The following is a 14357-nucleotide window of genomic DNA, read 5'->3' as shown; positions in this document are numbered from 1 at the left end:
CGGAACTATAGCGGAAACAGAACACCAAACGAGCCCCAGCGCCAACTGGATCAAATTCAATTTTTTCCTCAGCGGTGCCAGGTGTGCGCGTGAAAATATGGAAACTGAGGGCACCCAGTTGGGCCTCGGGAGTCAACAAACACTCCTAAATTGGCAAAGGCAACTGCAGGCCAAAAGGATGACGGTTTTTATGGGCCTAATGAGATATTAGTCAGGAAGCCATTTCAGAGTGCCTGAGGGCATCGTAAACAAATTTGTTTCCCTGCACTTGTTTGGCGTGACAGAGGTCTGCCAGGCAACAAGGCCTACAGTCCAACGTCCTCACAGACGCCCTTGATGACGGCCGCCATCTTAGGTGGAAACTGGTGTTTGCAATTCCCTTAGCGCCACTAGGGCTAACCAAGTTCTGTCATAAAAAGTGACAGGAGAAAAGTAATATAACTGCCCTCCGGCAGCATGATTTGCCTCAGACGGGCAAGGCAAAGATGAGAATGAAAAATGAGGAAACAAGGGCTGTGAGGGAAATAGTATAGAAACCAGGACAGATGAGGGAGACCCTTCTGGAACATTCTGGTGGCTCTGGACCAGTATTATTGAATTGAATTAAGCTGCCTTGTCTCACCTCAGCTTGCTGAAGGAGGGAGATATAATAATAATAATAATAATAATAATAATAATAATAATAATAATAATAATTATATCCCGCGCTCCCCAGCTGAAGCCGGGCTCAGAGTGGTTAACAACAATAAAATAATACAGCATTCTAAAATCAATTCATTATAAAATCAGTTCAAATCAAATTAATGGCATCCATTGGGCTAGAGTTCTGTGAGGAACTTGAGATATGACTTGAGGGGAAGCTGTTTTATTACAAAATTGTGCTTTGGGTGATAAATCTTCTCAAAGCAACCCCATAAGGTAGGCTGAGCTGTGAGAAAGAGGCTAGGAAGGATCCCTGTGAGAGTTTCATGGCTGAGTCTCTGGGATTTGAACTCGGCTCTTCCTAGGTGAAAGTATGGCCTGAGATTTTGCTACCCTACAAGGGTTTTCTTTTCCCAGGCACAAAAACAGGAAACACCTTCAGTGGGAACCAACACATTGATATTTAACAGAAAGGCAAAAATCAGACGAGCGTGTTGAACGAAAGGCGTGTGTTCCAAAATCCCTGGTTTGGTATCTGGAGAATCCAGCACACTTAGAAGAACAGCTTTCACTTCAAAGCCACACTAACCAAGTTTCTAGTCCTCAGGACTGAAGAAACAGCCTGAAATGATGGAGGCACACTCTCAGGGCTGGCTATGTAGGGGCCAAGGGTAGGATTTCCATTGCTTAGGCACTGCCCCATGAGAGCCAGTGTGGTATAGTGGTTAGAGTTCAATGGAGATGGCCTAACTCTGACACTATACAGTCAGCCATGAAGCTCCCTGAGTGACATTGGGACAGCTACTCTCTTCTCTCTCGGCCAAACATACCCCACAGGGTTGTCGTGAGGATAAAATGGGAAGAACAAGAAGGGCTGACTTCTCCATCTTGAATTCCTCAGGAGGAGGGTAAAGAAATAGCTAGCAGCTGTCGAATAAAACAATGCATTTCCAACATCCTTTATTTGAAGCCAGGATCTGGCTTTCCATGAACTCTGCTTGGTGCCCGATGAAGAAAAGTAGATTTATTTATTTTTTAAAAAATTAACCATTTTTGCAATACAAACCACCGCACAAGACACATACAACAAAAACCATAACACTAACACAATTTGACAATTCAAATTTGAATAGTGATATACCTATGACTACACCTTTTTAACAATTTTCCCCCACCTCTCCTCCCCCTACTTCCCACCACTGTCCGCTTTATCGCTTAAATATTCCTTCCAGATTTCTTCATATTTATCCATTCTTAATTTGTGTCGACATGCAATTCGTTCATATGTAGCTAGTCTGTCCATATTATCAATCCATGTGCTCAATGGAATCTTTTTGCGGCTCTTCCAGTTCATCAAAACAAGGTTTTTTTGCTTCCAATATGGCACAGCACATCCATTATTTTTTTTGACCCCTTGTAATCTCCCACATTTCCGGAATATAATTTAGAATTCAATTCAATTCCCCTAAATAACAATTTCTTTTTATTACTCTTGCTAGAGCTATCCTCACCCCACACCAAAATGATCTTATCACCGGGCAGCTAATCATCATATGTACTAAGTTCACATTTTTACTCCCATGTCTCCAGCAGTAGAAAAGGAGATTTAAAAAGCCGCCTGGCGCTTTATATAATAGGAAGCGCAAGCGGCGTCAAGGAAGGGTGTCCCGTCAGGAATCTTGCAAGGAGCCCTGCCACTTTATAGAGAGTTATTCCAAGCAGGTGGTGCTGCGGAGCAAGATTGTGGGGAGGGGGAAATAGAAGAATCCCCCCACCCTCCCGATGTATTTATACCCCCCGCTGGGATCAGCAGACGAAATGGACACCCAAGGGATCGGGTTGCACGAAATCTTGGCCCAGGCCCCGCAAGGAGGAGGAGGAGGAGCAGGAGAAGGCGTCCCGGTCTTAAATTAGGGGCTTCCCTTCCCCTCCCCAGGCCGGAGGTGTCACATGTGTCCCGCCTGTCACTGCAGCCGGCTTCTCGCGGCTTGTCCTCCGTGGTTGACATGGACAGCTGTTAGGCTTGGGGTGGGGGGGAAAGAGTTAGGTTAGGTGGGTAAAAGTCACCAGCCCCGAAGTTGACGCAAGCGGGCAATGGAAACGACCCACGTCAAGAAGCGGAGGTGGCGTCAGAGCCGACGGCAAAAGGGGTGTGTGCGAAAAGCATGGGTTGGCCTCTGCAACCCGCAATGTATCACAATGCGTTGCTTGGTTGGCTGTGCCAGCCAGAGGCATAGCTGTCAATTTTCAGATTTGAAAATAAGGGACCAGCAGCCTCGAAAATAAGGGATCAGCAGCCTCACCTGTCCCAGGGACAGTCTAAGGGATATCTTAACAATCTGGAATAGCAGAGAGAAACGGCGCTGGAATAAGGGAATTTCCCGCAAAAAAAGGGAAGGTTGACAGCTGTGACTACCAGCAGAGGACGGGGCGGTGGAGTCAATGCTAGGCTGACATGAAGGCACTTGCAGTGGGAATGATTGCCAACTTTATGCTTTTGCCTCCGAGACCCGCTCTTGCTCAGAGACAGTGGAAGGAATGGGGCCCTTTCTCTTTGGCTTTATACCCACTTATAAAGGCCCACAATTAGACACCAACCATCCGCGCAGGGCTTATTTAAAAATTATTTATTATGGGACGCGGGTGGTACTGTGGTCTAAACCACCGAGCCTCGTGGGCTTGCCAATCAGAAGGCTGGCGGTTCGAATCCCCGCAACAGGGTGAGCTCCCGTTGCTCTGTTCCAGCCAACTTAGCAGTTCGAAAGCACGCCAATGCAAGTAGACAAATAGGTACCACTGCGGTGGGAAGGTAAACGGTGTTTCCATGCGCTCTGGCATTTGTCACGGGCCTCCGTGCACCAGAAGTGGTTTAGTCATGCTGGCCACATGACCCAGAAAGCTGTCTGTGGACAAACGCCGGCTCCCTCGGCCTGAAAGCGAGATGAGTGCTGCTGCAACCTCATAGTTGCCTTTGACTGGATTTAACTGTATGTGGATTTCAAAGCATCCCTGTGTCTTTGAAGGTCCTGGCTCTGTGGACACCGCTTGTATTAGTGGACCCAGACGTTTTCCGTTGGCCTCCTCTGGATCACACATTTAAGCCTCCTTCCTGAAGAGCCCCCTGTCCAATGCTTTGCTCTGTCCCCTTTGCAATGTTGTGTGAGCCAAGTGGTAGTTAAGAGGTCCGCCTGCCCTCCCTGGTGTGCCTCTGTGAGATCAGGGCAGCTTGGCCAATGGCCAGCTGGAGGCTGTGCTGCCAACAAATTCCTTTTTGCAGGGTTCAGTATAGTGTTGGGGAATCTCAGGGCTAGGTGCCAAAGGCAGCCCTCTGGGCCTCTCGACCCGATCCTCAGGGATCTCCCCAGGCCACACTTCATGCCCAGCCCTCCCTTGAGCACTTTTACCTGGTTGGAATGTGTCTTTCAGGGGCAATTGTACCTTTTGCTTACCTGGACAGAGACGTGGAACCAGCTGTACAAAGTGGTCACTTTGGACTGGGGCCCTGCCCATTACCAGCATGTGGCCCTCAGAAGGCTCCTCATGAGGAAATGTGGCCCTTGAGCAGGAAAAGCTTCCCCAACAATGCAGTAGAGGCTGAACACCAGTGCTGCCTAGAGATGAGTGCTTGGGGTAAATGAAATGTTGCTTCAAGTTCTTACTTTTTAAAAAAACAAAACGTACTGTCTTTATTTAAAAAAAAGGGGAAAGCAGGGTTGGCCAGGGTTAAGCAAGCTTTTCAAAAGCAGTGTTTTTCATGTTTGGTGCAGTCTGATTGTTGGACTACAACCAGGGAGACCCGGGTTCAAATTTCCATTCAACCACAGAAGTTGCGGGCGCGCGCGCGCACACACACACACACACACTTTCTCTTGCAATCCAGCTACCTAGCAGGGTTGTTGTGAAAGGCAGTCTCTATGCAGTGAAACAAAATCGGAGACTGTAACCAACAAAGGAAGTAACCAGACAATGTAACCTGCGTTCATATCCCCCCCTTTTTTTAAAAAAATAAGCTATCCTATATACAGTATGTGGTAAAAAATTTTTTTGCTCTTGAATGAGTGGTCCCTGAATGTCCAGCCAACAGCACATTTCCAAGGGTCCCCCCTCAGAAAGTAAGCAACCATGTTGTCAAGATGGAGTCAGTGCAGGAGGTTCCTCTTCGTCAGAGTCAAATTCCACATTCTCGTCTTTTACCCACTTGCCAGAACCATCTTGGACCCAACCGGAACTGCCAGAGAAGGGAAGGAAATAAACACATCTGTGAAGGGGATGCTCATTTTTCTGGAATAATGGATCTAAGCACACTTGCAGAGCACAATATTAATCTGCACTGCCGTACACCATGGCTGAGATACTTCTGTAACGTTTAAGTACAAGACAGCCGCGTAACATTAATTAAATGTTTCCTGTTCAGAACACACAAAAAAAGCTGCCTAATGCAGAGTTAGACCAGCAAGCTCTGTGTTGTCTATGCTAACAAACAGTGGCTCTTGAGGGTTTCAGGTAGCTTCTCACAGCCCTATCTGGAGATGCCAGCTTCTGTTTGCTGCAGGCGGCGGCGGTGCTTTACATTACTCAGTTTCTCCTTTTTCCTGGTACAGTGGTACCTCGGGTTACATACGCTTCAGGTTACAGACTCTGCTAACCCAGAAATAGTACCTCGGGTTAAGAACTTTGCTCCAGGATGAGAACAGAAATTGTGCTCCAGCGGCGCGGCAGCAGCAGGAGGCCCCATTAGCTAAAGTGGTGCTTCAGGTTAAGAACAGTTTCAGGTTAAGAACGGACCTCTGGAACGAATTAACTACTTAACCCAAGGTACCACTGTATATAGAAGACATAACATTATAAAAAGCAATAAAACAAGGCTGAGCTTGCCAACAGAAAGCTTTTGATTAAGAGCACGATAGCCCTTAAAAGCTTTTAATTAAGAGTACAGTAGCCCTAAAAGCCTTAATAGTGCTTTGCCTGTGTCTACATTGGAAAGGATGCATTGAAATCAAACTTCATAGTAAAACCTGATCACCCACCCCTGCAAAACCAGGTCTTGAAACAAAGAAAACAGTGGAGAAGCCTGCAAATCTAGTACCTGTGATCCCACCACTTAGTTAACACATCTTCTGGGCAACCTCTAACCTACCTTTTCAGCCTCAGATAGTGTTCCAAAGCCCGGCGCTTCTCCGGGGTAACATCACCAGTGTCAGAATGAGGTGCTGCACTGTGAGACGCTTTCCTTTTGCGGCTACGCTCCTTCCCCAGAGCTGCAGATCTTTTCACCGATTCTGGAGTCAAGAGAGATTGATATTCAGGAGTTGCATCTCCTTGTTCAGTGGCAACTTGGGACGGGGCTGGTGTCCGTAAAATCCTGCCCACTTCACAATAACAATTGCAGATGAGGCAACTGTATCCACACTGGCAGGTCTGTCTCCTCCTTCTGGATTGATTTGGGAGTGTAGACCAGAAGAGGAAGTTGAAAGTTGAAAGGCACTCCTGGCTCGTGAAATGGAAGTGGGGTTTTAGCAGACCACAAGCTTAACACGGGTCAACACACAGTGTGATGTGTGCAGAGGAGGGCGACCAAGATGGTAAAGAATCTGGAGATCAAGTCTTATGGGAGTGGCCGCCAGGACCACACAACACTGGTCCTGAGAGATCTGCATTGGCTCCCAGTATGTTTCAGAGCACAATTCAAAGTGTTGGTACTGACATTGAAAGCCCAAAACGGCCCAGTATAGCTGAAGGAGCGTCTCCACCCCTATCGTCCTGCCCAGACACTGAGGTCCAGCTCCAAGGGCCTTCTGGCAGTTCCCTCATTGTGAGAAGTGAGGTTACAGGGAACCAGACAGAGGGCCTTCTCAGTAGTGGCTCCTGCCCTGTGGAACATCCTCCCACCAGATGTGAAGGAAATAAGCAGCTATCTTATCTTTAAAAGACATCTAAAGGCAGCCCTGTTTAGGACAGTTTTTAATATTTAATGCTGTATTGTTTTTAACACTCGATTGGAAGCTGCCCAGAGTGGCTGGGGAAACTCAGCCAGATGGGCGGGGTATAAATAATAAATTTTTATTATTATTATAATTATGAGGAACAGTTTAACCTGCAGTTTAACCTGCAGAAAAAAGCCTGAAAGGTGACATGACAGCCATCTTCAAGTACCGTATTTTTCGCTCTATAAGATGCACTTTTTCCCTTCAAAAATTAAGGGGAAATGTGTGTGCGTCTTATGGAGTGAATGCAGGCTCCTTGGCTTCAGCGATAGCAATGCAAAGCCTCTGCAGCGCAGAATGAGAGCTCCTCCCACGCTCCGGAGGCTTCGCCTTGCTTTCGCTGAAGCCGCCTGAAGCCCCCGGAGCAAAGCGGGAACTCCCACTGCACTCTGGAGGCTTCAGGCAGCAATCCGCAAGCCTTCCGAGTGCAGCAGGAGTTCCCGCCGCGCTGCAAAGGCTTGCGGATAGCCGCCTGAAGCCTGGAGAGTGAGAGGGGTCGGTACACACCAATCTCTCTTTCTCTCCAAGCTTTGCTGGAGAGGCGCTGCACAGCTTTCCCTCTCTGCGCAGCGCCCCTTCAGCGAAGCGGGAGGAGAAATGGAAGGGGCTCTGTTTCTTCCGCCGCTTCGCTGAAGGGGCGCTGCACAGAGAGGGGGAGAAATTTTTTTTCCTGTTCTCTCCCTCTAAAACAAGGTGCGTCCTATGGTCCGGTGTGTCCTATAGAGCACAAAATACGGGTACATGAAGGGCTGTTACATGTAAGATGAAATGAGCTTGTTTTCTGCTGCTCCAGACAAGAACAGACCTTCCAACGAAACCTTAGGAAAAATTTCTGATGGCAAGAGCTGTTCAACCATGGAACGAACTCCCTTAGAAAGTTGTGGACTCTCCTTCTTTGGAGGTTATTAAACAGAGGTGGGTTGGCCCACCTGTCAGTAGTTCTTTAGCTGTGATACCTGCATTGAAAGGAGTTGGAATAGATGACTCGGGGGTCCTTTCCAACTGTACAATTCTATGATTCTACGCTGGCAGTGGGGACTGAACCTGGGGGCTTTTGCATGCAAAACAGTGCTCTATGACTGAGGTGCAGCCTGAAACCAATGAAGAAAGACCACAACCAAACTGCTCCAAAGCAATTTTCTACCTGACTTGGAAGTCGCGCACCCAGGCAAATCCACAGCAGAAGTGGCTTCTGGAAAACCGAGTCTATGTTCTTCTGCATGCACGGAGTTCTTGGGTTTTGACGGCTCAATTTCTTCAGACTCTCTGGAGCTTGAATCTGTCCTTGAGGTACTGGGGGCAATGTCACTTCCTGCCACCCTGTTCCAAATAAATCAGTCATGTTGAGGCCTTGTAGAAAGTCATCTTCCTTATATTATTGTTGTTAATAATAATAATAATAATAATTTATTATTTATACCCCGCCCATCTGGCTGGGCTTCCCCAGCCACTCTGGGCGGCTTCCAACAAAATATTAAAATACAGTAATGCATCAAACATTAAAAGCTTCCTTAAACACAGCTGCCTTCAGATGTCTTCTAAAAGTCTGGTAGTAGTTGTTCTCTTTGACATCTGATGGGGGGGGGGCGTTCCACAGGGCGGGTGCCAGCACCGGGAAGGCCCTCTTCCTGGTTCCCTGTAACGTGGGTTCCCACAGCGAAGGAACCGCCAGAAGGCCCTCAGCGCTGGACCGCAGTGTCCGGGTAGAATGATGGAGGTGGAGACGCTCCTTTAGATATACTAGACCTTCAGATATACTTCTTCAGATATACTTGTTGTTATTATTATTGAGATTCAATGCAGTGTAGTGGTTAAAGCACTGTTTCTCAAACTTAGGTTCTCAGCTATTGTTGGACTACAACTCCCATCATCCCTACTAAGCAGGACCAGTGGTCAGGGATGATGGGGGTTGTAGTGCAACAACAGCTGGGGACCCAAGTCTGAGAAACACTGGCGCATGTTGGTCTGGGGTTCAAATCCCCCACCTGGCCATGAGGATCCCTGGGTGACCCTGGGCCAGCCACTACTTCTCAGCCTAAATGAGGGTTGTTATGGGGTTTAAATGGGGGGGGGGGGGGGACACACCACATATACTACCTTAAGCTCCTTTCAGAAAAAGGATATAGATGCCATAAATATTAATCAGACATTATCTAAAGGTTTCAAAGCAACTTTAAATACATAAATTTAAATGCATTGTACAGAAAGAAATAGTCTGTGTAACAGCAACCGGAAGCGTCAGCTGCACACTAGTAAATAATAAATATAAATAATAATGTTTTATTTAGTAACACAGTAACAACATCTTAGACTATCAAAAGGCTTGTGACGAAATGGTAAACCTTTACCTGGTACAAAAAAAAAAAAATGTCAGTGAAGGTGCCAGGTGGACTTCGCTGGGGAGAGGATTCCACAGACAAGGAGCCACCACTGAAAAGGCACCGCTCTCCCTTGTCACAATCCTCTGAGCCGGCCTCAGAGAGGGAACCTAGGGGAGTTCCTCAGAAGGAGATCTAAGTCACCGGGTGCCACTCCCCAGCCAATGGGGAACATGGACACCATCCACATTAAGGTTCATGGGGCCACGGTTTGAGAGCAAAGCACATTACCTGTTGCGCCGGCAGCAGCTGCTATAAGGGACGTTTTTCAGCAAAGCGTTGTGGGCGATCTTCCTGGTCTCCACAAGCAAAGGTGCAGGGCCTGGACTCACCTAAAGAAAGAGGGTTTATCTATTTATTTATGAGTATTTTCTTATGAAATGTCTCAAATCAAGCTAGCAATAAAATCATCAACACTAAAAACCACACACACAAACACATTTTGTACATGAAAACGTAGCCTAGTAGCAGAGCACCTTCTTTGGAGAGCGGCTGCCAATCAGTGTAAGCAAGACTAGAGGGATCTGACTCTGTACAAAGCAGCCTCCTCTGTTCCAATTTATATCGACCCTTTCTTCAGAACCACGAGGACTGGAATCGTATTTATTTAAAGGGCAAACTATAGCTTAGTGGCAGATCTTCCATGCTAATGTTGTTCTCTGAAAGTCTTGCTGAAGTCTGTGGGACTCATGAGCCCAGGATTGCAGTGGAAGAAAACTCAGCCGACACAGAGGCTGCCATTCTAGTTTGCAATTCTTAGCAACTAAGAGGCGGCAAGGAGCATGCAGAATTACCGTACCTGGGTACCAGTTTCTTCTGCTTGGAGGTACGCCTGGTGGCGTCGTTTCTGGACCTCGCTCTCGAGCGAACGCTTCTTCCCATAGAACTTCTGCAAACCTATTACAAAGCGAGAGACAGAAGAACATGGCAGGGTCTTAGTTCAAATCTCTGGGCTGCCTTGGTTAAAGCAAAATCTCTATCTGCATCTCAGTCTTCCTCATCTGTAAAATGGGACCGGACTGCCTTACTTGACCATTGCGAGGATGAACGAAACCACTGCAAATTAAAAGTGCCACAGAATAACTGCAGCAATGATTAAAAACAAACCCAAGATGGACAGGCACAAGACAAAGTGGCTGGTGATGTTAATTTTCAGCTACCCTTTGACCTCTCCAATTTCGGAACCGGGTAGCACACCTTTCCTCACCAATCGCGCACAGATCCCTTCTTTTACTACCCCGAGCAGCAAATTGAGCAGTGCCTGAGAGCAATGAGAGCAGGGAGATGGCTTAGCTCCCCCACCACAAGGGTGCTCTTAGCAACGTGGTATAAAGCTTGGGTATTATCTGCTCAGAAGGTTGGATGAGAGAGTGTGGGGGCATTGAGGGCTCAAGAAAAGCTTCCGCAGACTTACTGATGAGGTGCTTCTTTCCAGAACGGTGGACCGTGAGCATGTCGAGAGTGTCAAAAACTGGACGGTGGAAGCAGACAGTGCAGGCATATCTGCTGGGGCGAAGGAACGAGCAAAGAGAATTGAATTAGAACTTACTCCATGGCATTCAGTGGGGCAGCCTTAGCCCCGTTCAATCTGTGGGACTGAGTTCTAAGCAGGCTTGTTACAACACTGCTCTGTAAAGAAATCATGACAAACATGCTAGAACAGTTGTGATCTTGAGTATATAGCCTTTCTCTTTTCTTTTTCCAATAATTCTTTTTCCAAGAATTCATTACCCGTTTCTTAAAAGACCCCATTTTCTATAATACTCTAATTATCCATAAGGTTTTTTAAAATCTTTCTTTGAAGCGCGCGCACACACACACACACACACACGTGTGTCAGTGTGGTATAGTGATTAAGAGCAGTGGACTCATAATCTGGTGAACTGGGTTCGATTCCCCGCTCCTCCACATGCAGCTGCTGGGTGACCTTGGGCTACTCACACTTCTCTGACGTCTCTTGGCCTCACTCACCTCACAGAGTGTTTGTTGTGGGGAAGGAAGGGAAAGGAGATTGTTAGCTACTTTGAGACTCCTTAAAGGTAAAGGTAAAGGGACCCCTGACCATTAGGTCCAGTCGTAGCCGACTCCGGGGTTGCGGCGCTCATCTCGCTTTATTGGCCGAGGGAGCCGGCGTACAGCTTCTGGGTCATGTGGCCAGCAGGACTAAGCCACTTCTGGTGAACCAGAGCAGCGCATGGAAACGCCATTCACCTTCCCGCTGGAGCGGTACCTATTTATCTACTTGCACTTTGACGTGCTTTCGAACTGCTAGGTTGGCAGGAGCAGGGACCGAGCAACGGGAGCTCACCCCGTCGTGGGGATTTGAACCACCGACCTTCTGATCAGCAAGTCCTAGGCTCTGTGGTTTAACCCACAGCGCCACCCGCGTCCCTGAGACTCCTTAGGGTAGTGATAAAGCAGGATATCAAATCCAAACTCCTCCTCTTCTTCTCAAACAACTCTGCTTAATTTTAAACAGCTTTGGGCCACCGTCTTGGCTGCAAAATGGGGTGTTAATAAAAATGAAAACTATAAATCATATTACTCTCTTCCTCTATTCCCTGTATTCTAACTAAAATCGACTTATGAACCACATGCCATAAGAGAGCCGGTTTGGTGAGAGCTAAACTGTGGTCTCTTTCTTTTTGCTGCCCTGCTACATCAGCGATCTGGGATTTGGAGCATGTGCAGAGTGCCCAGTTTGTTCTAACTGCCCACTGTTAGCTGCGCATCAAACCCGCACCATCTGTTATCAATCAATGAAGATAACAATGGTGTATCCAGTGTTCTTTAGCTCTGACCTGCCATCTCTCAGCAGCAAAGCTTCATCCTCGGGGATATAATTGGCCAAGAGGTCAGCAACTCTTCTTTTCTGGAAATGAACAAAGGAGAGAAATATTTCACCTGGGTTTAGCTACAGGCAAAGTCACAGAAGAAGAGAAGAATTAGGGGTGTGAGCCCACAGGGTCTCGAAAAAGGGAGAAGAGAGTTGGAGATGAGGGCCTTGGGCAGAAATTCTGGAACAGGGACTGTTTGCACAGTGCTAGGACTGGGATCCTGTGCAGAGTCCACAATGACTGGGAGCATGTGCAGAGTGCAGCTGCTTTCTCCTGGGGCAGGGAGAACATGCGGAGCGGCTCAGCTTGCTCTCTAGGCCTGGTTTGATATTTACGTCTTCTAAATCACTCAGAGACCTCTGAGGCTGAGCCAGTTGGTTGTGTGGCAGTTAGAATGTTGAACTGGGAACCAAGAGAGACCAGGGTTCGAATCTCTGCTCAGCCACATGAAACCCATTGTGTGACTTTGGACAAATCCCTGCCTCTCAGCCTAACCTCCTTTGCAGGGATTCACCTAAGGTTACCAGATGTCCCCGTTTCCCGGGGACAGTTCCCGGATTTACAAATCAGTCCCCATACAAAATCCATTGAAGTTGAAAAGTGTCCCCGGATTCATTGAAAAAAAATCTGGTAACCTTAGATTAAACAAGGAAGGGGAAAACCCTGTCCAAACCACCTTGAACTCCTTGGTGAAAGAAATGGAACAGAAATGCAACAAATAAATAATAATAAATAAACAAGAGACTAAAAAGCCTAGAAACGATGACAACAACAAACTGGGAGGTTGTGCAGATTTGTTGTGGGTTTTTTTGGGGGGGGGGGAATTCATCATGCGAAAGGTGGGGCTGGATGAATCCCTAGCCGGAATTAAGATTGCCAGAAGAAATATCAACAACATCAGATATGCAGATGACACCACCTTGATGGCAGAAAGTGAGGAGGAATTAAAGAACCTTTTAATGAGGGTGAAAGAGGAGAGCGCAAAATATGGTCTGAAGCTCAACATCAAAAAAACGAAGATCATGGCCACTGGTCCCATCACCTCCTGGCAAATAGAAGGGCAAGAAATGGAGGCAGCGAGAGATTTTACTTTCTTGGGCTCCATGATCACTGCAGATGGTGACAGCAGTCACGAAATTAAAAGACGCCTGCTTCTTGGGAGAAAAGCAATGACAAACCTAGACAGCATCTTAAAAAGCAGAGACATCACCTTGCCAACAAAGGTCCGTATAGTAAAAGATATGGTTTTCCGAGTAGCGATGTATGGAAGTGAAAGCTGGACCATCAAGAAGGCTGATCGCCGAAGAATTGATGCTTTTGAATTCTGGTGTTGGAGGAGACTCTGGAGAGTCCCATGGACTGCAAGAAGATCACACCTATCCATTCTGAAGAAAATCAGCCCTGAGTGCTCACTGGAAGGACAGATCCTGAAGCTGAGGCTCCAAGACTTTGGCCACCTCATGAGAAGAGAAGACTCCCTGGAAAAGACCCTGATGCTGGGAAAGATGGAGGGCGCAAGGAGAAGGGGACGACAGAGGACGAGATGGTGGGACAGTGTTCTCGAAGCTACCAGCATGAGTTTGACCAAACTGCGGGAGGCAGTGGAAGACAGGAGTGCCTGGCGTGCTCTGGTCCAGGGGGTCACGAAGAGGCGGACACGACTAAACGACTAAACAAGAAGAAGATCCCTTGAATGCCTTTTGACCCCCCCCCCCTTATATTCCCCTCCACTCACCTTGAGCACATTGAGCTGGCTGGGGTCGTCTCCCTCCCTCTTGAAAGACATGCTGCGCCCCCTTCACTCCTTCAGGCTCCGAAGACTGAGCAAGGAGCAGGAGGACTCCTCCAACACTTCCTGTTTTGGCCTCCAGAACTACAACCCCCAGCATGCACCTGTATGCCGGTCTCTTGCCTCCCTTCCCTTCCCAACCAATCAGGATTCAGGGACTACATTTCCCAAGCAGGCTTGCGCGGCCAACGAAAATGGAGCACACGCAAAACTCGATTTCCCAGCATGCCGCACGGCTTTCAGCTCCCTAAACCAGGCATGGCCAAACTTGGCCCTCTAGCTGTTTTTGGGACTACAATTCCCATCATCCCTGACCACGGGTCCTGTTAGCTAGGGATGATGGGAGTTGTAGTTCGAAAAAAAGCAGCTGGAGCGTCAGTTTGGCCATGCCAAATGTAAATGTTATCAGAGAAGGGGTGAGGTGGCATCTGAAAAAAAGAAAGAAAGGAAGAAAGAAAGCCTAGTGAAGACATGTATCAAACATCTATCTATCAATGATATTAGATAACATAGATATTTAATATAATACATTTAATTAATATATTATAAATATATTTAACTTCACGCTGGCTTTTAAAGTGTGTTTTAGATCAGAACTGCAAATTACATTAGGCTGTTTCTCTATAAAGGAATTATTTGAATTTGAATTATTTTTTGTCCTTTTTGATATTTATTATTGTCTTTTTACTGGGGTGTTGTTGTTTTGTAAGTATGCTCATTGATGGGA

General features: G+C 47.1%; 1 protein-coding gene across 1 annotated transcript; it reads right to left on the bottom strand.

The window, feature by feature from the left end:
• Positions 1-1651: 1651 nt before the first annotated feature.
• Positions 1652-13733, bottom strand: SCNM1 (sodium channel modifier 1). The gene is made up of 8 exons (XM_077920042.1): positions 13577-13733; positions 11806-11876; positions 10419-10507; positions 9804-9901; positions 9236-9336; positions 7771-7946; positions 5780-5921; positions 1652-4870 (listed from the first exon to the last, which is right to left on the bottom strand). Exons 1-8 carry the CDS (start codon positions 13625-13627, stop codon positions 4771-4773), a joined length of 828 nt encoding a protein of 275 aa, XP_077776168.1. The 5' UTR covers positions 13628-13733; the 3' UTR covers positions 1652-4770.
• Between the last annotated feature and the right edge of the window lie 624 nt (positions 13734-14357).

Source organism: Podarcis muralis, chromosome 16 (assembly GCF_964188315.1).
Source record: "Podarcis muralis chromosome 16, rPodMur119.hap1.1, whole genome shotgun sequence".
NCBI classification, from domain to species: domain Eukaryota; kingdom Metazoa; phylum Chordata; class Lepidosauria; order Squamata; family Lacertidae; genus Podarcis; species Podarcis muralis.
Note: the sequence above shows the minus strand (reverse complement) of the source record. Positions and strands in the feature narration are given on the sequence as shown.